We start from the raw sequence: 25,520 nt of genomic DNA, 5'->3' as shown, positions 1-25,520 counted from the left end.
TAGCGCCACCTCACCGGCCCCATGACTTCATTTTTCTTAACAGCTGACTAGTAGTCAATTGTGTAGATGTACTGCAGTTTCTTTATCTACTCATTTGTTCTCAGGCACTTGGGTTATTTCCAGATTCTGGTTATTGTAAACAGTGCTGCGATGAGTATAGGAGTGCAAGGGGCTTTTCTGTATTGATTTTGGTTCCTACTGTATAGCCCTAGGAGTGGTATTGCTGGATCATATGAAAACTCAATTTCTAGTTTTTTGAGGAATCTCCAGATTGTTTTCCAAAAGATGGATTAGACGCATTCCCACCAGCAATGAATGAGAGCTCTTTTCTCATATCATCCATACTAGTACTGGTTGTTCTTGTTTTTTGTGATGTGTGCTAGTCTCTGTGGTATAAGATAATATCTCATTGTTGTAAGTGTAAATATCTTTTTTGCTATTACATCTCTAATAAGTAATCAGTTCAATAAGTGTAGATTCAATAGGTGTTCAAAAAGGTTTTTAGCCACATGTGTATATTTCAAAGATAGGAGAACAAGTTGAAATGAACCATTTGTCTAGAATCAAACTGCATTTTTTTTTTTGGTTTTTGGTTTTTGGGTCACACCCAGCAGTGCTCAGGGGTTACTCCTGGCTCTATGCTCAGAAATAGCTCCTGGCAGACTCAGGGGACCATATGGGATGCCGGGATTTGAACTACCGACCTTCTGCATGCAAGGCAAATGTCTTACCTCCATGCCATCTCTTCGGCCTCCAAACTGCATTTTGAAACATCAAAACAATAATATAACGTTTCTTATGAATACATTTTTTTTTTTTTTGGTTTTTGGGTCACACCCGGCAGCGCTCAGGGGTTACTCCTGGCTTCCCGCTCAGAAATTGCTCCTGGCAGGCTCAGGGGACCATATGGGATTTGAACCACCATCCTTCTGCATGAAAGGCTATCTCTCTGGCCCTTCTTATGAATAAATTTTGTATTACTCACAGGATAAAAAACGTTTTGAGTTAAATAAAATGTACTTAAAGTGTCTTATTAAATGTTTTTAAATATTAGCTACTAGAAAATTTAATAGTTTGCATTATTCGCCATAGTTATGACCTTTCAACCTATTTTGTAGGCAATTTCTTGTTGTTTAGATTTCGTATTTTTTCTGAATTCTTGCAGTGCTAAAAAGGATTTAATTCTTGCAGTGCTGAAATGATGTAGGGGATGAACTCTCTCAAAAATGTCATCTGTTGACTTGTTACTAATGAACTAATTTTCCTAAACAATTTTTTTGGGGTGGGAAGGTTTTGGAGTGCTTGGGCATACTTAATGGTGTTTAGGGCTTACTCTTTCCTTTATACTCAGGAATATCTCCTGGCTAGACTCAGGGGACCATATGTTGGTGTCAAGAATTGAATATGGGTTGGCAAGAATATTACCTGTTATACTCACTCTGGCCCGTTTTGGTTTTCAAATTTTGAAACATTGTACTTATTTTTCTTCAAAAAAAGAAGGGTTTCTATTATTAAGTTGATCAAGATTAGCTTGTTTTATATGTTTCATCAAGTTTTCCTTAATTATGCTGCATTTGACATAGTCAACTTTATCTGTCACTTACCTAAGTGTTACTGTCTAACCTCAACTTATTTCCCAAATTTCTTGAAAACTGCTTTTCTGCATACTCTTACTCAATAACTCCGCCCCAAACCCTTCTAAATTCTTCTAAATTCTAAGACATTCTTTAAGATGTGGGCCATTAAGCTCTCCCTTCCATGTAAGGTTTTTATCCTGTTTGTTGGAACTCACCCTAATATACTATTAGTTATAATTGGCCAGTTTTAGCTTTCGCAAATACTCAACATCTTCTCTGTCATCATCATGCAACTTAATTCCACAATCCCTGAGACCTTGTGCTAAGACTGGGGCTAGGTGAACATGATTCCTCACGTAGGAATCAACCCTATAAATACATTTGACAGACTCCAGCTCATTGACTTTCTTAGTGCTTTTCAGGCCACAGGCACAAACCAGGTTTAATTTGCTTATCTAAGCTTCATATGAGAAGCCATAGGTGTCAAAATATTCAAACTGCCACATGCCTGGTTCAAATCCCATAAATGTCAATTGGGTGAACTCTGGGCTGTGAACAAGAGTGTCTTCTTTTCCTAGTTTTGTTATATATATATTTTATATGGCATTAAAGATCACTATTGGGCAGTTTCCTCGCCTCTCCTCCCTCTTCTTCTCCCTCTCCGTCTCCCTCTCCCTCTCCTCTCTCGTAGTTTCTTGTCCAAGTTCTACTGTCCAGGGCTTTGTAGCCCCACTTTCGGAAACGAAAAACTCATTCCTTTCCGACTCTGAACCCAGATTCCTGTGGTATTAAATCTCCATTTTATTAAATAGGTCTGTAACTACCGTAAATTACCTAACCTCACGACACTAATTTTCCTCAACTGTTCAACACCCTAGGGTTAAGAAGATAAATAAGTGGCGCATGGAGCACAGTCATCACAGAATAAACGTTTGTCAGGTAGCACGTCAGCAGGACAGTATTGAGCCCTCCAAAATGAGTGTTCAGTTGACTTGATTCCACATCTCTAGTTCCAGGCAGACCCAAGAGGGACGAAATCACTACTGGTTCCGCATTTTTTTCCCAAAGGAAAAGGCACTTCAAGTAGAGGTCTTGACTCGGATTGCGGTGGACGGACGATCTTGAAGCCTCGCAGGGAGCAGCGGGAGGCCTCTTGAAGCCGCCCACCGAGGGAGGGCCGCTCCCTGGGAAGCCCGACGCAGGCGCGGCGCGGCGCGGCGCGGCGCGGCGCGGGCTTCCGCGTTCCTTCCGGCGGCGCCACCCGGAAGCGCCGGCTGCGTCCCTCCGCCTCCCTCCGCCCCCTCGCTGGCTCGGGCGGGCGCTGCGTGCGGCGGGTCCGGCCCGGCGAGGAGGCGGGACACGTCGGCGCTGCCACCGCGGCCGCGGCCTTCCGCTCCGCCTCCGGCTCCAGCCGCCGCCGCCGCCGCCGCCGCCGCCGCCGCCGCCGCCGCCGCCGCCGCCACTTCCGAGAGCGCTGAGTCCGCCCGCGGGATCTCGGCGGGGCCGGGTGCTTGCTGCTTCCCCACCGTCCAGCCCGGCGCCGCCGGCTCGCCCCGCGGCCGCGATGGCGACGCGCTCCTGCCGGGAGAAGGCGCAGAAGCTGAACGAGCAGCACCAGCTCATCCTGTCCAAGCTGCTGCGGGAGGAGGACAACAAGTACTGCGCCGACTGCGAGGCCAAAGGTAGCGCGGGGCGGGGGAGCCTCCGCCCTCGGCCTGCCTGGGCGGGAGTGGGCGACGTGACTGACCTTCCCGGCGCGTGGCCCGGCCCTGGCAGCGGACGCCGCGGCGGCGCCGGCCTCGGCCTCGGCCTCGGGCTCGCGGCGAGTGGGGCCGTGGCTCGAGTCGGCTCGGAGGTCGCAGCCGCCCGGGAGCCGCCGCCGCCGCCGCCGGCTCGGCTCGCCTCGCCTCGCCTCGGCCCGCCTCGGCCCGGTCCTCCCGCGGCTGCTTCCAGGTGGCGCCCGCGAGGGGTGGGGTCACCCCCGGCTCCCGTGCCGCCTCGCCTCCTCGCCGGCTGCCCATTTCTCTCGGACCCGGCACCGGGCCGGGAAGCTGACGTGAGCCCGGCTCCACGTCCGGATGCCGCTGCCAATTGCAGACTTTTTTTAGGATGGCGATGCTTCAGGCTTCCTTCCCATCAGGCTAAATTAAGCCCCTGCAACGCTGCAGATGTGATGCTAGAGTTGAAGTCTCAGAAAAAAAGAAAAGGCAAATCCTTTCCATAGGATTAGGTTAAGCTTTTTTGTCTCTCTGTAAATGGCCTTTCGCAGGTGGGAACTAGCTAGCTCACACGGAAATGTGAGTCATTCCCTGGGAATGTCCTCCAAGCTTTCTGCTCTGTGTGTGTTTGATCTAGACTTTTTTTCCCCAGGAGCCTGACAGTTCTCGCTTAGAGCTAGTTAGGCTGGGACTTTAGTAATTTTCCTAATAAAAGCCACATCAGCAAATTGCTACTATGGTACTTAACTGGAATACAGCGAGGTTAACGTAAGACCCACGGTTTGGAACATGCAGTAACTAGATCTAATTGCTTGAACCGCACTTGAGTTATCAGCGCTTCGATGAAGCTAATCTGAGTCCACAGAACTGTTCAGCTTATGAGCTGTTTTGCCTGATTATTACAGTAATAGTGATGCGAGATAAATTGATATCGTGTGTATATTTGGGGTCTACTCTTCTATTTTGAGGCTCTTTCACTCACTCATCACTGGAGTGATTGAAAAATGGACCTTAAAGAGGCCGAAGCAGTCACGCGTAGTGCGTTTGACTTGCTGGGCTCGATCTCCAGCATCCCATATGGACCCTGGTGCACATACTGAAATCCCTGAGCATTACCCGATGTGACCCCCCAAAACAAAATCAGAAAAGAAAAGAAAGGTCTTTAAAAGGTGACCTAAAGGAAGGAGCCAAACTTTCAAACTATGACTTTTGAGACATAACTGACATGGTTAAGTAGAAATCCAAGATTTAATCTGTTTACTGAAAATTGGATAACAGTTACAGGTATGTCATTATTTTATGTATAATCATTTTTAGTTTTTTTTTTCAGAGAAATTTTTTTAGTTATATTGCTCAAAAATACTTTATAAAGTCAGATTTTACTGATAATTATTTACTGGTAAAATAGCATTGGTTTTCAAGAACCATTGTCTACCACATGACAATTTTTTTAGGTAAGAGGAAGAAAAACTATTTAGGATGGACATTTTGCTTATTTTGGCTTGAGGAATAGGAAGCATTACAATTATTTGTATTGTTGCTGAAGCCAGTAGATTAAATGAGTTAAATGTTCTTGTTTTTGTTTTTGTTTTTGGATCACAACCGGCAGCGCTCAGGGGTTACTCCTGGCTCTACGCTCAGAAATAACTCCTGGCAGGCTCAGGTGACCATATGGGATGCCGGGATTTGAACCACCGTCCTTCTGCATGCAAGACAAATGCCTTACCTCCATGCTATCTCTGCGGTCCCGAGTTAAATGATTTTTAGTTTGATTTTTACTGGGGCTTTTGGTAATGGATTTGTCTGTCTTTACAAAGTGGTGGAAATGGGAGAGAATGAATTCAGGGATGCAACCTGCAGTGTAAAGGCATGACCTCCAGTGATGTTAAATAAGAGCATTACTTTTTTTTGTTGCTACTAAATCCAGACTACTGTTAAAATGACCCTCTCTAAATCATTTGACTTTACATCTTTTAGGATTTTAGACTTGATTTCATAATTATAGTAATAGAAAAATTAGAATTAAATTATATAATTTAGAATTTATATAAATAAATATATTTATTACAAATAATTTTTATAGTTATAATTATATAAATTAGAATTCAGCATTAATAGAATTAAATATATATCTTGTAAAGTTTTTGATATGGTTGAACCTCATTTTTTTGAGTTCTCAGTAGTTTGTGGTATGTCATGTGATTTTTGAATCTGCTTTTTATACCGTATAGATAGTAAATGTAGATAGGAACATTTTTTTGTTTGCTTTTGTGTTTGGACTACATCAGGTGGTGCTCATTGCTTACTCAGATATTCTGGAGGGAATCTAGGGACTACATGGGATGCTGTGGATTAAACCCAGGTCAGCTGCTGCATGCAAAGAAAATAAATGCCTTACCCACTATCCTCTTTTTGACTCAGGGTAGGGAAATTCTATTCGAATATATATATATATATGTTTATATATATTGATATTTAATATTACATATTTATAAATTCATATTTATATTAGATATAAATATAAATATATATTTCTATTTATAAATTGTATAAATTTATATAAAATAAACATAAATTTATATTAATAAATTATTTATAAATATAAACATATATAATATATATAATTTATATATGAATAATACATATTATTTATATTTATATATAAATATATAAATATATATTTGTTTTTTGGGCCATACCCAGTGATGCTCAGAGGTTACTCCTGGCTTGGGGGACCATATGGGACACCAAGGGATCAAACCGAGGTCTGTCCTAGGCTAGTGCAGGCAAGGCAGACAGACGTCTTACCCTTGCATCACCGCTCCGGCCCATTGATGGAATATTTTTTTTAAAAATAAGATTCACTGAGTTTCTTATTCTAAAACTTAGTTTTAAAGAGATTTTCTGGTGTTATATCATCTCATAAACTATCAATTTTTTTAAATTTAATTTGAAACTATTTCCTAGTGAACTCTCAAAAAATTAACTTTTGGTCTTTTAAGAATGTACACTTTCTGTGCTTTGAGAACTCAACCAAACTAAAGCCTAGGGATAGATATTATCCTTTTGGAATGAGAGTTATATAAATTGTATTTTGACATTTTCTTATTGAGTCATTAGTGTGTGTTTACAAAATTGACAGTATTTAAGGAGGGAGGAATGGGTAGTGCAGGATTCAGTTTCCTAGAACTGAGCCTGCTCTTAGCAAGTCTGTTGAGCAACTGGAGAATAAGAACAGGCAGATGGAGCTATGCTTCCTCATCTTGGCCTCATTTATGACTCAGTAGGAGTTTTCAAAGCAGTTTTATTGGTTATTAGTTTTTGCACTTTGTGGAGCAGTGCAATAGAGAACTTTGCCAATCTAAACTTTAGTTTTTAAAGTTTCATGTGTAATTAATACTGTCTTTGCTTTTGAGTATGTGTAAGTTGGCAAAGAAATTGTGTCTCTATTCCATTAAGTTTTGGTGTAGTTAAGAAACATGTTTTGAACTTTATGGATTATTTTGTTCCACTTGTCTGGTATAGATGTTAATTTCTTTAACTCAAATACTCCTTTCTTCATTTTGTAAATCTCAAGAGGATAATGTAAAGTATTGTACTTGTGGGTCTTTTAAAAACATTTTATTGGGGCTGGTGAGGTGACACTAGAGGTAAGGTGGTCTGCCTTGCAAGCGCTAGCCAAGGAAGGACAGCGGTTCCATCCGCCGGCATCCCATATGGTCCCCCCAAGCCAGGGACAGTTTCTGAGCGCTTAGCCAAGAGTAACCCCTGAGCATCAAACGGGTGTGGTCCAAAACCCAAAATAAAATAAAATAAAATAAAACATTTTATTAATTAAACAATTTAGTGGGGGTTGGTTGCATTTTTGTAGGTGAATATTTCTAAAATATTGTACTAAATGTTCCATTGATGCTTGCAAGAAGTACCACCTTCCACACACTTTAATAGTTGTCTACTGCTGGTCTTCATAGTTTCAATACTACATCCTCAAAACTTTTGCCTGTGCTTTTCATTAGTACACTTTAAAATTTTTTTGTCTATCAGTTTTACTTGTCTTCCAGTTTCTGCTTTAATGTCTTTTCAAAGGTAATGCTTCTCTATGATCTTCCTAGATTAGGTTAGGCTTCTATTTATATGCGTAAGACAGTCTGAATCTTGTATTAGATGTAGTGCAGTTGTAATCATGTATTATTGGGTAACTATTGGGTAATCTATGCTCTTGTTGGATCACAGTTGTGAGAGACCTTACCTGCTTTGTTTTTTAATTATATCTGCTGCCCAAGCATAATTTGTGACAGATATGTCAGTTTAATTTAGCAGATAACCGAATGAATGAATGTAGATGAGTACAGTGCCACAAGAAAGAATTAGGGTATGTGGAAGTGAATTTCCATGTGGGGTGTACAGTGAACTGTTGAGAAAGATTTAAGTGAAGGAGTCTTGTTTGACCAAGTTTCTGAAGGTAGAGTAGGATTTCACCAGATGAAGAGTCCTTTAATTCAGAACACAGGGAACCATATGAGGTGCTGGAGATCAGGGCCCACCATGAGAAAGGCAAGCACTATACTTGCTGTCTTATCTAGCCACTGTATACTGATTTTACACAGACACACACACACACATACACACGCACACACGCTGGGGATCAGGGCCGATCACGAGAAAGGCAAGCGCACACACACACACACACACACACACACACACACACACACACACACACACACACACACACACACCTTGAGTTGCATAATTCTAGGTATTTGGCAGAAAATTTCTCTGGCAAATAGGGATACCAAGATGCCAGAGAGACAGGTAGGACGTTTGTTTGCCTTGCACACCCAGCTGATCCTGGTTTGATCTTTGACATCCCATATAGTTCTCCAACCACTGCCAGAGTTAATTCCTGACTGCAGAGCCAGGTGTGGCTAGAAACTAAAAACAAAAAAGGTGTATATGCTTTTTCCTGCTAAGCCAGCCTACAGATACCAAGGACCATACTCTCTCCAGGACCCACACCCGGTAAGATGTCCCCACCCAACGAATGTGGGGCCGATTCATGCCGTGTGATTGGGCACCCAGAGACTTAAAAGGGATGGCGGCCATGCTCTTTGCCTTTTTCCTGCTGAGCCAGACTATAGACACCGAGGACCATAATCTTTCCAGGAGCCACACCTGAGAAGCGTGGCCGCTCTGCTCCGCGGTCGTGCTTATCTTTTAACCCTTGAATTCTATTTCTCCACATTGTAAGAAGCAATCTACAACCTTACCAATGGAGAAATTTTGCAGAACACCCCCAAGTTTAAAGAAATCAAGATGGCTGCTCTGATAATCTAAAAAGTAGGAAACAGCTAGGCATCCTCTCAAGAAGTTTAGAGTAAAATTATGGAAGATGTACAGGGAGCTCAAAAAAAGCATCAGTAGACTTCACTGGAGCACAATTAAGCATCAAGAGGATTTGACGACTGAAATTAGAAATTTTCACACTGACAGGGCCGGCGAGGTGGCGCTAGAGGTAAGGTGTCTGCCTTGCAAGCGCTAGCCAAGGATCAGGACCGTGGTTCGATCCCCCGGCGTCCCATATGGTCCCTCCAAGCCAGGGGCAATTTCTGAGCCTTAGCCAGGAGTAACCCCTGAGCATTAAATGTGTGTGGCCCGAAAAACCAAAAAAAAAAAAAAAAAAAAAAAGAAATTTTCACACTGAAATAACAGGTCTGAAAAACTGAGCTTATGCAACTCCTGCCAGGCGTGGAGTTTGGGGAGACCCCATGCCGGAGGCTTTCTCCCTATCCTGTGGAGTGCTGGAGGCTTGGCAGGCCCCACAGCCATCCTTGTCTTTTTCCCCTGAGTCCAGGCCTTCCCTGGGTGCCAGCTCAGATGGACAGAAGTGGGTTCAGGTGGATTCTTAGTGGTCCTCAGGCTTCCCCCCTCCCTCCGTACTCCAGAGGGGAGGTGCATGGGGAGTAAGTTGGGCAGATATCTGGTTTCCGGTTTCCTCTTTGATTCTGGAGGCCAGCTCTTGCCAGGTATGGGGTTTGGGGAGGCCCCATGCCAGAGGCCTTCTCCCTAGCTTGGGGAGAGCTGCGAGGCTTGGCAGGCCCCCAGCTGTCCCCCTTTTTTTCCCTTGGGCTCCAGACCCCCAGGTGCTGGCTCAGATGGCCAGAAGTGGGTTCAGGTAGATTCTTAGGGGTCCTCAGTCTTCCCCCCTCCCTCCATACTTCAGGGAAGAGGTGCATGGGGAGGAGTTTGGGCAGATATCTGGCTTCCGATTTTCTTTGATTCTGGAAGTCAGCTTCTTGCCAGGTATGGGGTTTGGGAGTCCCCATGCCAGAGGCCCTCTCCCTAGCCTGGGGAGTGCTGGGAGGCTTGGCAGGCCCACAGCCATCCTTGTCTTTTTCCTCTGACTCCAAGCCTTCACTTGGTGCCAGCTCAGATGGCCAGAAGTGGGTTCAGGCGAACTCTTAGGGGTCCTCAGGTTTCCCCCTCCCTCCGTACTCCAGGGGGGAGGTGCATGGGGAGGAGTTTGGGCAGATATCTGGCTTCTGATTTTCTTTGATTTTGGAGGTCTGCTCTTGCCAGGTATGGGGTTTGGGGAGGCCCCATGCCGAAGGCCTTCTCCCTAGCTTGGGGAGAGCTGGGAGGCTTGGCAGGCCCCCAGCCATCCCCCTCTTTTTCCCCTGGACTCCAGCCCCCTCTGGGTGCTAACTCAGATGGCCAGAAGTGGGTTCAGGTGGATTCTTAGGGGTCCTCAGGCTTCCCTCCTTCCGTACTCCAGGGGAGGTGCATGGGGAGGAGGGCGGGCAGATATCTGGCTTCCGGTTTCCCCTTTGATTTTGAAGGCCAGCTCTTCTCAGGTATGAGGTTTGGGAGTCCCTATGCCAGAGGCCTTCTTCCTAGCCTAGGGAGAGCTGGGATGCTTGGCAGGCCCCCTTCCATCCCTCTCTTTTCCCCCTAGACTCCAGGCCTTCCCTGGGCGCCAGTCCAGGTGGGCTCTATAGGGGTCATCAGGCTTTCCCCTTACCTCTCCCTACAGTAATGAGAATGTGCTTTGGGCGGAGGGCGGGTCGTTCTAGCACTGATTTATGTTGGGACAGTCACTGGAAATTTTTTCTGCTTGGTCTCCTATTGATAGTATTGTATGCATATAGTTTATATATGCATAATATTCATCTTGTATTGTGACCTTGATACTGCCGTTACAAAGCTCATTTCTAGTCTTTTACCACCTCAGTCCCAACCCTTATTTCCCCCCATCTTCCCCTGTAGGTGCAGCTCATGACATGAAGCTCACCACATAGAGTGATGAGTGCAGTTAGAGAAATAACTACACTGAAAACTATCATAACAATGTGAATGAATGAGGGAAATGGAAAGCCTGTCGAGTACAGGTGGGTGGGGTGGGGAGGAGGGAGATCTGGGAAATTGGTGGTAGGAATCTTGCACTGGTGAAGGGGGGTGTTCTTTACATGACTGTTATCATATAACTACAATCATATTTGTAATCACGGTGTTTAAATAAAGATAATTAAAAAAAAAGTATATGTGCAGGGGAGAGTGAGGAAGGGGATCACCATTGGAAAAGATTTAAGAAGCTGTGATTTAGACAAGTATGAGTTGCTGAACTCATTTTTAGTGCACTAAGTTGGGAGTTATATTAGGCATATATATTATATAAATATAATATATCATATTATTACAATATATTATATATTATTTATATTAGACAACATTTTTTTTTGGTTTTTCGGGCCACACCCTTTTGATGCTCAGGAGTTACTCCTGGCTAAGCACTCAGAAATCGCCCCTGGCTTGGGGGGACCATATGGGACACTGGGGGATCGAACCGCTGTCCTTCCTTGGCTAGCGCTTGCAAGGCAGACACCATACCTCTAGCGCCACCCCGCTGGCCCCTAGACAACATTTTTTAATAATTTTAAACACTTTGATTACAAGCATGATTGTGGTTGGGTTTTAGTCATGTAAAGAACACCCCCCATCACCAGTGCAACATTCCCATCACCAGTGTCCCAAATCTCCCTCCTCCTCACACCCGCCTATACTGTAGACAGGCTTCCTACTTCCCTCATTCATTCACATTGTTATGATAGTTCTCAGTGTAGTTATTTCTCTAATTAAACTCATCACTCTTTGTAGTGAGCTTCATGAAGTGAGCTGTAACTTCCAGCCCTCCTCTCTTTTGTCTCTGAAAATAATTGCAAGAATGTCTTTTTTTTTTATTTATTTTTTTGCAAGAATTTTATTTTTCTTGGTACAGTTTTTTTGTTTGTTTGTTTGGTTTTGTTTTTTGTTTGTTTTTGGGTCACACCTGGGAGCGCTCAGGGGTTACTCCTGGCTCTATGCTCAGAAATCTCCCCTGACAGGCACGGGGGACCATATGGGATGCCGGGATTCAAACCATCATCCCTCTGCATGGTAGGCCTTACCTCCTTACTCCTTACCTCCATGCTATCTCGCCGGCCCCATCTTTCATTTTTCTTAAAATCCATAGATGAGACCATTCTGCGTCTTTCTCTCTCTCTCTCTCTCTGACTTATTTCACTCAGCATAATAGATTCCATGTACATCCGTGTATAGGAAAATTTCATGACCTCATCTCTCCTGGCAGCTGCATAATATTCCATTGTATATATGTACCACAGTTTCTTTAGCCATTCATCCGTTGAAGGGCATATTGGTTGTTTCCAGAGTCTGGCTATTGTGAATAGTGCTGCAATAAATATAGGTGTGAGGAAGGAATTTTTGCATTGTATTCTTGTGTTCCTAGGGTATATCCCTAGGAGTGGTATAGCTGGGTCATATGGGAGCTCAAGTTTCAGTTTTTGGAGGAAGCTCCATATCGCTTTCCATAAAGGTTGGACTAGATGGCATTCCCACCAGAGTTCCTTTCTCTCCACATCCCTGCCAGTACTGCTTGTTCTCATTCTTTGTGATGTGTGGTGTGAGGTGGTACCTCATAGTTGTTTTGATTTGCATCTCCCTGATAATTAGTGATGTGGAACATTTTTTCATGTGCCTTTTTTTTTTCTTTGGTTATTGGGTCACACTTGGCATCACTCAGGGGTTACTCCTGGCTCCATGCTCAGAAATTGTTCCTGGCAGGCTCAGGGGACCATATGGGATGCCAGGATTGGAACCACCAACCTTCTGCATGAAAAGCAAACGCCTTACCTCCATGCTCTCTCTCCGGCCCCTTTCACGTGCCTTTTGGCCATCAGTGTATCCTGAAAAGCACAAGTAAAAAAATTTAAGTTCAAAACCTGGGTTGCAGAGCTGGAAAGATAAGACTGAAGTGCCCAGAGTACGGACATTTTGTGCTCCAAGTGTAATCCTGACAGTCAGTGGATTAACAAATGTCACAAACTGACCTCCCTCATATCCTAACTTTTATGTATTTTGAATATATACCAGATACTTGTATGTTAGGATGTAGGGATAAAAGCATGCAACAGGTAGTTAAGATCCATTTCTAGTTTGATTGATTGTTTTTGGGCCACATCCAGCAACGCTCAGGAGTTACTCCTGACTGTGTGCTCAGAAATTGCTCCTGGGTAATGCCAGGTATCGAACCCAGGTCTGTCCTCGGTCAGCCGCGTGCAAGGCAAAGGCCCTGCCACTGTGTTACTGATCTGGCCCTAAAATCCATTTTTAAAGGATCTACTACTTTATGCTCTATTGTAGTCTGTTGGAAACCTGATTTGTGGTGCTGGCTTTTAGCTGACATTAGTGACCTTGGATTAGAAAGGTTTCTTCTCTAAGAGATAAGAAATATGAGTTTAAACTGTTTGTACTAACATCTTGGTTAATGATGAATACTGGTATAGTCTGGGAATTTAGACTTATGAATGTGTTAAATTATGTGCTTCTCTTGAACCTTTTCTGCCCTCTCTGAATCTCTATTCAGCTTTACTGGTTGGCATCATTTCATGTTTCTTAGAAATTACTTCTGGCAGAATTAAGTGTGTTACGGTGTCAGGGCATCTTTACTTGAAGTGGGGACAACTTGACATGTAACTTGATTATTTTCCTGGAAGGATTAAGAGTTTGACTAAGAGTTTGACTTTTGGGGGGGCTGTTAGCAAATTACTAAACCCTAGGATGTCTCTAGGATTCTCTAACAAAAATGATCTTGGGATCATGATTAAATCTTTATATTCTTTAAGCAACTTTACCTGTAACTCTTTTTATAATTACCTCAAACCATATATTGTAGTCACACTGATGTTCCTTACAATATTTAGATCCTTTGAAAAGTTTTCATTCTTAATGCTTTTTAGGGCATAATTAGAATAAAATTAAAGACACTTTTATTTCCCTAGTCAGGACCTATTTTATTCATAAAATATTTAGAGTATCTATAGGTCTGTTAAGTTTTCTGTTATACATTTTGCATTGTTAGTATTTTCTGCCCAAGATGTTGGGTAGACAGATTATCTCGAATAGCATTTAGCAATAGTATGATATTGAAATGAGTTTTAAATAATATTTTACTTAAAACATTTTAGATAAGTTTGGAAATATATACTAATTTCACTTTTTTTTTTTTTTTTTTTTTTTTTTTGGCTTTTGGATTTTGGGCCACACCTGGTGATGCTCAAGAGTTACTTTTGACTGTGCGCATAGAAACTGCTCCTGGGTTGGGGGACCATATGGGACACCAGGGATCGAACCAAGGTCCACCCTGGGTCAGCCGCATGCAAGGCAAATGCCCTACAGCTGCACTATAGCTCCGGTCCTTATTTCATTTTTATTTAGATTTTGAGTGGCAAATGTGAGGACTCTTGAGTGTCCAAAGGGAAGGAATTAAAAGCATTGTAATAATGGGCCATATTACCCCTCCCTCCTTGCATCTCCCCTTCTCCTGATATTTGCTATTCTTTCCAAGTGAATCACGCTGAGGAGTGATTGATTACAAGAATTTAGATGAGAGTTCTTTATTAAGGACTAATGATCATATTATACTCAAACTTAACAAAAGGAAGGGAATTTAAATTCTGTGGGAAAAAAATTCTGTGGAAGTCAAAATTAGAACAGCTTTATTTATTTTTTTGGTCATACCTAGCCATACTAAAGACTTAATTCTGACTCTGCTCTCAACACATCATTTCTTGTGGTGCTGGAGATTGAATTTGCATTGGCTTTATACTCTGGCCCTGAGTATTATCATCTTTTTTTATTTTTTTAATTTTTTTAAATTTTTTTTATTATGAGAATAAAGATGCAAAGAAAGAGGACAAGGTAAAGTTATAGTGGAAGGACAATCACCCATAACCTAATTCTCAGAAGAAGTCCCCTTGCTGATAGCTTAACTTTGAACTTTCAGCCAAAGAACATTAAGATAAATAAAACAGAATCTATGTACAATTAGTTTGTCCCTCAAGTCCCCAGATTGTAACACATTATAATATTTCTTAACAGCACAAGGGAATATAAAGCCATAAAACTTACATAACTCCTTAAACATTAGAGGCATAATATTTTTTACATTTCCATGTACATGCATATTAGCTTAAGTTAACCTCAAATTTTAAGTGGGCTTTTTTTAAGGATTAGAGTCAAAGGATGACAGTAAAAACGGTGTTAGAGTGGCAATTGTTGTTTGCATAGGCCCACCAAAACATGAGAGGCATGGAAAGGAATAACCTTGGCCTAAATACAAAGAGACCCTACCCCTGAAGTTTCCTGGCATAAGACCAACTCTAGGCTCCGGGCAAGTTAGATCGGTCCAATCCAAGACATAGTGTCAACACACTTTTCGCAGTCTCTGTTGTTGGTATCATGTTTCTGTATTAAAGATCCTGGAATCTGCATATCCTACATTGAAGTCAGGATGTGGAGCATCCTCTCGTTTCACCTCACCATTAAAGGGCAATGCAGGAAGCCCTGTCCTGTAAGCAGGTCGTTGTTGTTAAGTCTTCCAGTGTTAAGGAAAGTCTCTTTTGAGTAGGTCGATGTCTGAGCAGTGGTAGGATCTTCCGTGGTAGAGGATTGCTTCCAGGTGATGTTATAGACAAACCTGGATATTTCGTGGATGGCTTCCCTGGTTCAGGGGTGATTGGAAAATGCCCTTTCTTCTGAGGCCTGTGCCAGGTCATTATGTCAATGTTCAGGGTGTAAGGTCCCTTTGCACTACAAGATTTGTGTATTCCTATCTCTATTAGATAGGATCTTATTTGTATGTATAGTATTTTCTCATTTTAATGTGCCTATGCAAAAAAGGAGCAATGCCACGTGGCGTTATTGGTGCATATGGGGGACATAAGAACAAGTCCAATGATCCTCACGACATGGTTCAATCATAAGTATTAAACTGGGGGACTCTCACCAAAATTTCTTGTTGAACAGCTCATAAAGAGAAGATCAAAATAAAAATTATATTAAAAAAAAAAAGAGAAGATAAAAAGTGGTTAGAATCGTCACTGTATAAGAGAATATTTAGTAAGACTTAGTTGTCAGGGAAAAACACAAAATATTCTAAAGACATATGTGTCCATTTTATGTCGTTTGAAACAGTTTGGGGTAGTTACACACAATGCACGGCTTTGGTCTGTGATTAGGATTGTGCAATACTGAAGTTAAAAAGAGTAATGTGGGTTAGTGATGTTTGGTGGGGGTGAGAGAGTTAAGGAGTAAAAATGAGCTTTGAAGGGGTGTGGGAAAGGGCAGAATACAAAATGGACATTCTGGATACGCAAAACATAACATTAAGATAAGGAATACTCTTAATACAGCATACCCCAAGTTAAGACCAACCATTTCTGGCAGTCTGTGCTGCCACCCCAGAAGGCCTGGAGGCCGGGGGCAGAAGAGGAGAAGGCTGGGATTCTATCAAGGCTCCCAGCGCACCCAAGTTAGGGAGCAGGCCTTCCACATGGGGTCTCCCCCAACCCTATGCCGGCTAGAGCTAGCCTCCAGCTCAAGAGAGGATTGAGAGCCGGAAGCCAGGATCTGCCCGCCCTACACCCTGTGCCCTTCCCTCCCTAGAGCTGAGGGAAGGGTGGGGAAAGCTTGGGATCCCATTCAGGAGGGATCCCCACACACACACCCACCTTGTTTGGCGCCTGGGCTGCCACCCCAGAAGGCCTGGAGGCCGGGGGCAGAAGAGGGAAAGGCTGGGAGCCTAAAAAGGCTCCAGCGCACCCAAGTTAGGGAGAAGGCCTTCCACATGGGGTCTCCCCTAACCCCATGACGGCTAGAGCTAGCCACCAGCTCAAGAGAAGATCGAGAGAGAGCTATCTTCTTTTTTTAATTAAAAAATTTTTTTTTTTTTTTTTGGTTTTTGGGTCATACCCGGCAGTGCTCAGGGGTTACTTCTGGCTCTATGCTCAGAAATCGCTCCTGCCAGGCTCGGGGGGGGGCATATGGGATGCCGGGATTCAAACCACCAACCTTACCTCCATGGTAAGGCAAATGCCTTACCTGCATGCTATCTCTCCGGCCCCTTTATTTTAAATTAAAAAAAATTATATATTTATTGATTGATTGGCTATTGGGCCACACCCAGAAGTGCTCAGGGGTTACTCCTTGCTCTGCACTCAGAAATTGCCCTTGGCAGGCTGGGGGACCTTATGGGATGTTGGGAATCGAACCAGGTTCCTCCTGGGTCAGCCATGCAAAACAAATGCCTCACTGCTGTGCTCTCTCTCCAGCCCCCAGTTTTATCTTCTGATATAAGAAAGTTCATTAGAGGGCCCGGAGAGATAGCACAGCGGCATTTGCCTTGCAAGCAGCCGATCCAGGACCAAAGGTGGTTGGTTCGAATCCCGGTGTCCCATATGGTCCCCGGTGCCTGCCAGGAGCTATTTCTGAGCAGACAGCCAGGAGTAACCCCTGAGCAACGCCGGGTGTGGCCCAAAACCCCCCCCCCCCCCAAAAAAAAAGAAAAATAAAAAAAAGAAAGTTCATTAGAAATTATAGTCCCAAGGCTTTTAATGTATCTTTTGCTTTTTTGTTTAAGCTCATGTATCTCTATTTATGAAAGTTGTCTTCAGTGACAACAAATTTTTCTTAAATTTTTGCATAGAAATTGACCTAAAAGTAGATAATAAACCTAAAAATAGATGTTAAATTCATAAAAATTTGGAACCAGAGAGGTAATTCAGGCAGTAGAGCACATGCTATACTTGTTCAGGACTCTAGTTTGATCTCTCTCACCACATGCCCCTTTGCCCCAAGCACCATCAGGCATGTTCTTGTTTGCTTCTGAGCACTGCTTGACCTGAGCATTGCCTGACCTGGGCACTGTGTTGTTGAACCCAAGCATTAAACTATCAGACCCACAATGTGTGGAGTACTTCTGTGAACTGTCTGAAGCACCACGAGTTATGACATCTATTTAAAGAACTACAGAATTTTCTGGAGAAAATACAGAACATTTCTGGTATAAGAGGTAGGCAAAGAGTTCTTCAGTAGTAGAAGTACAATCCATAAAAATAAAACTGAGAAAATGGGCTGTACCAGAGTTTAAAACTTTCACTTTCAGAAGACAATGTGAGATAACAGAGAAAGAAAGCCATAGACTGAAAGAAAATATTTTATCTGATAGGGATTTTTTGTTTGTTTGTTTTTGGGCCACACCCGGTGGCCCTCAGGGGTTACTCCTGGCTATCTGCTCAGAAATAGCTCCTGGCAGGCACGGGGGACCATATGGGACATCGGGATTTGAACCAACCACCTTATGTCCTGGATCAGCTGCTTGCAAGTCTTTTAAGGGTTTATTTAGTTGAATCTTTTGTGTTATTTTTATTTATTGAGTTTAGTTGGCTTCCATGTCGCTGTCCCATCTAATTTGGTTTGATTCTATTGGGCTGTCAGTATTGTGGAATTTGAAGATTTCATGGGACACACAGTGCAGGAACTATGGAATCTGCAGATCTGAGCCAATAAGTTTTAGTATTTGGCATGGAGATTAGTCATGAAACTGAAGGTGGGCGATTGTATACATGGCAGTAGGATACAATATAGGATGTGTTTGTGGCTGTTGGGACTTCAGCAGGGAGATGGGACTACAGGGAGACTGGAGGCTGTCTGTCCTACTCCAAAAAGATTCCAGATTTGTCAGCAGGATAACTGGTATACCTGGAATTTTTCATTGTCTTGATATTTCTGTAGATTAGTTATGAAGCAGTAAAGTTGGGACAATGGTATGGTGGTGGCTGTGGAGTTTGGGTGCAGCTGCCATGGCTTAGACAGGGCGGGGACTTGGCTTGCCCATTCTTGAGGACACTCCAGAATTTTCATACTGAAGACCCAAATGCCTGTTAGTTTTAGTGGCTTGGCGTACAGCACTTTGAGATTAGTTGTGAAACTTTGAAGCTGGACCATGGCAGCAGCTGTGGGATGTCTTACTATGCCCTTTTTAGCATCTGTATTTTATGATTAATATGGTTAAAATAGGTTTGAAATCCTATCTATAGCTTCTAACTTATAGCTATTTTATAAATTCTGCTTTGACTTTAAACCTCTTTACAGTAATGTATGCAGGTTTTATTTATTTATTTTGTTTTTGGAATACACGGTGATGCTCAGGGGGTTGGTTCCTCATGGTTCCTCATTCAGGAATTGCTCCTGGCGATGCTCAGGTGACTATATGGAATGCCAGAGATCCATCGCAGGTTGGCTGTGTGCAAGGTAAATGCCCTACTCACTGTACAAAAACTCCAGCCCCCTTTATATGATTTTTATATTTACACCAGTGCATATGTGTTTTTATAACTATCTGATTTCAGTACTTCACAGTAGTGGCATATAGACATTGTTGAAAGAAATGGGAAAGTTTCTACATTTTTAAACTAGTCTACTTAAAAGGAAATACCATGTCTCTAATGGAGAATGGGAGCTATATACTTTTAATTATTTCTTTTTGACAGTGTGATCTGTCCTATGTGATTTTAGTATTAAACCAATAGTGTTGACAATAATAATAGGATTATCGGTGATGCCCATTGTGAAATATACATGAAAAATTTATAAAGTCTGATCTATTGTAGGTAGTAGAAGTTGAATTCATATTCTATGTCTTACTTATTAGGTCCACTGCAAGGCCCCCTGCTGTTTGAATATTAGTAGAAAGGAGTATAATTGGAGATTAACTGAAGTATATGAAATTAATCCAAGTTTCTGAAATCTTATTTTTATTATTTGCTAAAGAGTATCAAGATAAAGCTCTTATAGTTAGTTCCATGTACAGTTTTATTCTCTGAACATTTTATTTATACCCATTTTAAGTCCCATATAAAAAGGAATGAGATGGGCCCGGAGAGATAGCACAGCGGTGTTTGCCTTGCAAGCAGCCGATCCAGGACCAAAGGTGGTTGGTTTGAATCCCGGTGTCCCATATGGTCCCCGGTGCCTGCCAGGAGCTATTTCTGAGCAGACAGCCAGCAGTAAGCCCTGAGCATCGCCGGGTGTGGCCCAAAAACCAAAAGCAAAAAAAAAAAAAAAAAAGGAATGAGATTATTTAAATTGAAAACTGTGAAATTACTTTGATAAGATCACTTAGCAAATGTTTAATTTTTTTCTTTTTTATGAATTTTGTTTCTTACTTTGTGTACTTCTTTAGGAATTATGGGATTACTGAAGAATCCTTAAACTTTTTAAAGGTTCCTACACTATATACATTATATATAGGCACTGCTGAAATCTAGATTACTGACTTGTCAAAGAGACCGCAGTGTTTGAGACATGATACCACATAGTCCTCTGAGCATGTACCAGGTATAGCTCTCAAGTATTGCCAGGGTAGCTCTAAAAACTAAAACTAATAACAGCTTAAACATTTGTAGACTAAGCAAAATACTATTGAAATATCAAAGAAAAATAGATTCCTTGAGAATGAAGCACAAAGGCATGAACTATTTATTAGGCCTTAGGGATATAGCAAAAGCAGTACTAAACTAAGAGGAAAGTTTACTGTAGTATAGACTTAAATTAGGAAATAAACAGCTTAAATAACAGCATAAGAAACTAGAAGAATATAAAAGATGTCCAGAATAAATAGAAGGAAGGAAATAATAAAAAAGAGTGGAAATGATACAGGAATAAAAATAATATAAAAGGCCAATGGAAACTAAAGCTCTTTTTTTTCACTTTTCCTTTTTTTAAAAATTCATTTAAAGAAAATGCATCACATAGTTGACATGGTTGATTATAATACATTTGTTTTCAGATAAGTGAAAGCAAAGTTATTGAAAAGCAAAACAGAAGGAAAATAAAAAGGAGAGAAGAAAGTTAAAAAAAAGAAAGAAAAATGGGAAAGGAGTGAGTAAGATGGAAGAGGAGGAGGTTGCTGAGAGCTGGGAGGAGGGAAATTCTCCTGTTCCTAACAGACAGCAGGGAAATCCAAATCTCCTCCCTAATTGCCCCATGATTTGGGACCATAGCTTTCCATAGGACCCCCTAACACATCCAGATCCTCAAGAGGCCCACCATCAGTGGTGTGGTCAGCAGCCCCAACTCCACCAGCAAGCCCTTCCGTCCTGTCAAGTCCTTAGCACAGCAGGAGGCAGAGTACTCTGAGGCCCAGAATTGGATCCTGGGCAGTGCCAGTCCTAAGGAGGAACAGGTAAAACCCATTCTGGACAGGCCAACCAGAATCTCCCTACCTGAAGACAGCAGACAGCCCAATAAAGTGATCAAAAAGCCATTGGGTCCTGATGGATCACAAGGCTTCAAACAGTGCAGATAAATGTGGACAAGAAAGGATGCTACTGCTGTTGCTGCCTTTTGGGTCATCTGCCACAGGTTGCACTACTATGGCAGACAGCTGGACTTGAACAGCTGGAATGACCTGACTTACTTGCACTGTTATCCCCTCTGCTCTGCCCACTGTGACTTTGAATCCCTTGCACTCTGACTGCCCCCACCTTCTCCCCTTCCCACTATGATTGGCACATCTAAAAGGGCTGTCCCAAGTAATGGAAAGGGAAAGAGTTGGGTTGAGGGGAATTGGGGATTAGAGGGACCCATCAAAGACTCAGAGTTGAGAGTCAGTGCCATTTGGCCACTTGGGGTAAAGCCAGTGCCAGCAATAACAGTTTATCGTGCTCATTAATTTGGGATTTCAGAATACAATTGAGAACTTCCACCTACCTACCCACCCCCAAATGCATTTAGAAGCAAGTCCTATTTGAAAAAATGCCCTTTCCTCTTTATTTTCCTTCCTATTTTTGTTTGTTTAGACAAATATCTGATTTTCAAGGAAATGTGCCTGGGAGGGAATTTAGCAGTTTAAAGAATTTTTAATTGAGAAAGGGTAGTTTGATAGTATACTTTAAAATGTTTCTGGAAAAGTCACTAGAAACATTAACCAATAGGATTTTGGTGGGCTTAGCTTCTGTATTCCTACTGCTGCCCAGAAGAGGCAGGGCTCTGCTGCCCCGAGGACAGATAAACACCCCATGCCTATACCTTCCTCCCCCAGCTAAGTTCTGGGGCATCTTGACCCTGCCTATTAACTGGGCTAGCTCTATAGACTTAGAGAGCCTGAGGAGGGTTTTTACACCATCTCTAGCATATTTTGGGAGATTGGGAGATTGATCGGACTTCTCCCTTTCTAGACCCCTTAGTGTAAATGCTCTACTAGCCAGGTTTTGCTTCTTCTGGAAGCATGGAGTGGACACACTCCTGGGTTGTGAGACTTGTTTGCAGTATTTTGCTGTCATCCTGGGAAGACTGGTAGAGTAAGGCTTCAGGTCTATGAACCTTCTTCTGCCTTGTGTTGTCAGGAAGTGGAGGGATGGGGAACAGCATTGTCCCATCTCCATAAAGCTATTGAACTCTCACTGTGGAGCAACAGCCCTGTTGATGGTACCAGCTTGGCAGCTACTCTTGGCATATGTCCTCTTGAAATCACTACCTTAGAAGCAGACCATGCTGAACATTGGGAAAGCTGTCCCTTGCAAGAATGGGTGAGGAGAGACTGGTTTCTGCAACAGGCCTTGTCTATCCTTGACCCTCTTTCCAGCGCAAGGCCTGGAATGAAGGCAGTTATTCCATCCCAGGAGCTGAAGATCTTTGGTTCTCTGAGATTGAGAGGCTAAGTGAGCAGCTGCCTTGAATGCACTGTGTGTGCTTGGTCTAGCTCCTCTCAGGCTTACTGATCCCTGTCATTGCACTGCGCCCTAAGCCCTCAGCCAGCCAACCAGCCCGCACTTCTTCCTACACTGTGGATGAGTTCTGGAGTGGTTGGTGTGGTGATTTACAGTTAATGGCAGCTCCCAGGGACTAAGGAGGCAGGCTGAATTTTGGAGGCTCATTTTTTGGCTCTCAGCCTTGCCCTGTGGGGATGTAGGCTCAGCCCAGTAAGCCATGTCTCTCTAAATCTTCCCCGCCAGAGGAAAGCACCAGCTGCTGGTAGTGTCAGCAACTAGTACCCTCCACAGCGTTTACTGTGAAGCTAGGAGAGGGTCTGTGAAAATCTGGACAGAGCATCAATCATTATGAACTTGTTCTGAAGGAGCATTTCCGCTGGGTCAGGGGGAAAGTTGACTGCTGTCTTTTTGTTCCACTGCCCTCTGTCTCCATCCCTCATCTAATTGGCCAAAGACGATGTTGCCATTGGCAGTGGGACAAGGTAGAAGTGGTAAATCAGGTGGGAGGCCAGCAGTGCTGAGTGCTCAGCCCTTGGGACAACCTGTTCTTGCTCCTCTAGCAGAGCTGAAGGGAAGGCTGGCTACTGGGTGTCTACATTGAGAATGAGTGGGGATCAGTGACCACCTTCCTGATGCCAAAGATGGGGCTCTGCCCACTGTGTGCCAGATGGAGAGGTGATAGGCAAAATAAAAGAAAATTGGGAAAAAGAGAGAGAGAAGGAGGGAGGGAGGGAAGAAGAAAGAAAGAAAAAGAAAGAAAGAAAGAAAGAGTACAGTAGCAAGCACATTTGTGAAAGTTATTGCGAAAATGACTTCCTCTCCAATGAAGTCACTAAATGCAACGACAGAAAGTTTAGTAAGCTCTTGTTATTAGCTGTACAATCTATTACACTGTTTTGTTCTTATAGGGATGACAATATCAAACAAATGAAGTTGTCCAGAGAGGCAAAGCACTCTTGTCAAAGCACTTTTTTACTGATACTGAAACTTTTAGGGGTGTGTACTCAGCTGTCAGGCCTCCTGGAAGAAGGAAATATGGGGGCATGTATCCATATACGCTCCAAACAGCCCGGGTTATACAGCCTCAAAACTATCATACCTGTAATGTGGTCAGATTTGTGTCCCTGAAAGGAATGTGGTCAGTGATGAGGTTGAGCCATCATGAAAATGATGGAAATGTTGAAAATAGGTGATGGTGACAGCAGGGTGTGACCTGCTGTGTGGGCCCGTCTACCCATATCTTTCACATCTTGTTGGAGAAAAGAGAGTCTGTGAAGCTGAAACATCGAATATGGCAACTGCGTTTGCTGGTGTGATTACATTGCTAGGCTTCCCAGAAGGAAGATTTGGAGAGAGGGTGCCTGTATGGTCTCCACAAAGCCGTGGTGATATTAGCTCAAAAACCAGCATACCTGGGGTTGAAGAGATAGCACAGTAGTAGGGTGTTTGCCTTGCACGCAGCCAGGATGGACCATGGTTCAAATCCCAGTATCCCATATGGTCCCCTGTGCCTTCAAGGAACAATTTCTTGGCTCAGAGTCAGGAGCAAACCCCTGAGCTCTGCCAGGTGTGACCCAAAAAACCAAAAACAAACAACCCAGCATACCTGAAGTTTGGTCAGATTGGTGTCCCTGAAGGAGGACAGCTTTATTTCTTAAAGAATAAAAACAATCTCAAATTTTTAGTTTTACAATGAATAAAAAAAGAGAAAATCCTAAATAAATTAGAATTGAAATGAGATGTGACTAACAAACTACAACATTCTAAAGGGTCATATTATTTAGCACAATTTTATGCCACTAAATAGGGACATTAGACAGATCATTTTTGGGACTCATAGAATCTCTAAGACTGCATCAGGAGAAGCTAAGAAAACCTGAATAGACCATTTACTAGCAAGGAAAAACAGTAAAGTATTCCAACAGTCCCACTGCCCCCCAACCTAAAAGCCTAGGTCCAGATAGTTTTCCCAGGAATTTCTACCAGATAAGTTCTGTCAAATCGTAGAAGAAAATCCTATTACCTTTGCTCAACTTTACAAAAATGTTGAAGAAACAAGAATTCTTTCTTACACCTTCTGTTAGGGCATCATTACTCTCTTCCCAAAGTAGACAGAAATGTTACGAAAAACGGGGCCTGAGAGATGGCATGAAGGTAGGGCATTTGCCTTACATGCTGAAGGATGGTGGTTTGAATTCCAGCATCCCCTCTGGTCCCCTAAGCCTGTCAGGAGCAATTTCTGAGCATAGAACCAGGAGTAACCCCTGAGCACTGCCGGGTATGACCCCCCCCCCCAAAAAAAAAAACGTTACCAAAAAAAGAATGCTACAAGCTCATATTTCTAATGAACATAGATATAAAATAAACATCCTCAATAAAATTTAACAAATTAAGCAATATATCATAAGGATCATGCTCTAAAATCAAATGAAATTTATCACAGGGATGAAAGGGTGAAATTGATCATACTGCAGATGAGAGACTTTGCGGTCCATATATATATATATATATATATATATATATATATATATATATATATCCCTCTGAAGAAATTATGAAGACCACAATAACAAGTGAGTTGTTTTATTTAGAGTGTGAAAGTATGCAACACCCTTCCAATATGATGACGAGATTCTGAGCTAATCACTTTAGATGTCCCTTGTTTTCTCCTCTTATGTTCTGTTACTTTATGGTTGTGTAGGCCCTTTCCCATCATTATTCCATGCCAGTTTTTTTTTTCCCCTTGGAAGAAAGGTATACTTCGTAGGAACCAAGCAACTTCTGAGTTTGCTCAGTATATATAATTCTCTTGGGTTGCCCTTTTAAGGGTGAGGGAAGGCATAAACAAATCGTTTTGTAATACACATTATGATTAGTTTGCTATTTCCCTCAGGTAATGATTGATTCAGATTCTGTGTGGTCAACAAGGTGACACCAGTTCTTATGTGAGTCACAAAAGGAGGGACTGGAGCGATAGCACAGTGGTAGGGCATTTTTACCTTGCATGCAGCAAGGTATGAACCTTGGTTTGATCTCTGGCATCCCATATGGTCCCCCAAGACAGGAGTGATTTCTGAGCACAAGCCAGGAGTAATCCTGAGTGTCACCTGGAGTGGCTG

General features: G+C 42.7%; 1 protein-coding gene across 2 annotated transcripts in view; it reads left to right on the top strand.

Annotated features, from left to right (window-relative positions):
* The first annotated feature begins 3,126 nt into the window (after positions 1-3,126).
* SMAP1 (small ArfGAP 1) overlaps positions 3,127-25,520 on the top strand; it is a 108,314-nt gene continuing 85,920 nt past the window's right edge. For both annotated transcript variants that reach the window (XM_049776890.1, XM_049776889.1), the window contains exon 1: positions 3,127-3,259. In XM_049776890.1, the coding sequence (XP_049632847.1) occupies positions 3,142-3,259 (118 nt within the window). In that variant the 5' untranslated portion in view covers positions 3,127-3,141. The remainder of the gene's footprint in view (positions 3,260-25,520) is intronic.

This window comes from Suncus etruscus, chromosome 7 (genome assembly GCF_024139225.1).
Source record: "Suncus etruscus isolate mSunEtr1 chromosome 7, mSunEtr1.pri.cur, whole genome shotgun sequence".
NCBI lineage: Eukaryota > Metazoa > Chordata > Mammalia > Eulipotyphla > Soricidae > Suncus > Suncus etruscus.
The sequence above is the reverse complement of the archived record's forward strand: the minus strand, read 5'-3'. Positions and strand labels throughout refer to the sequence as shown.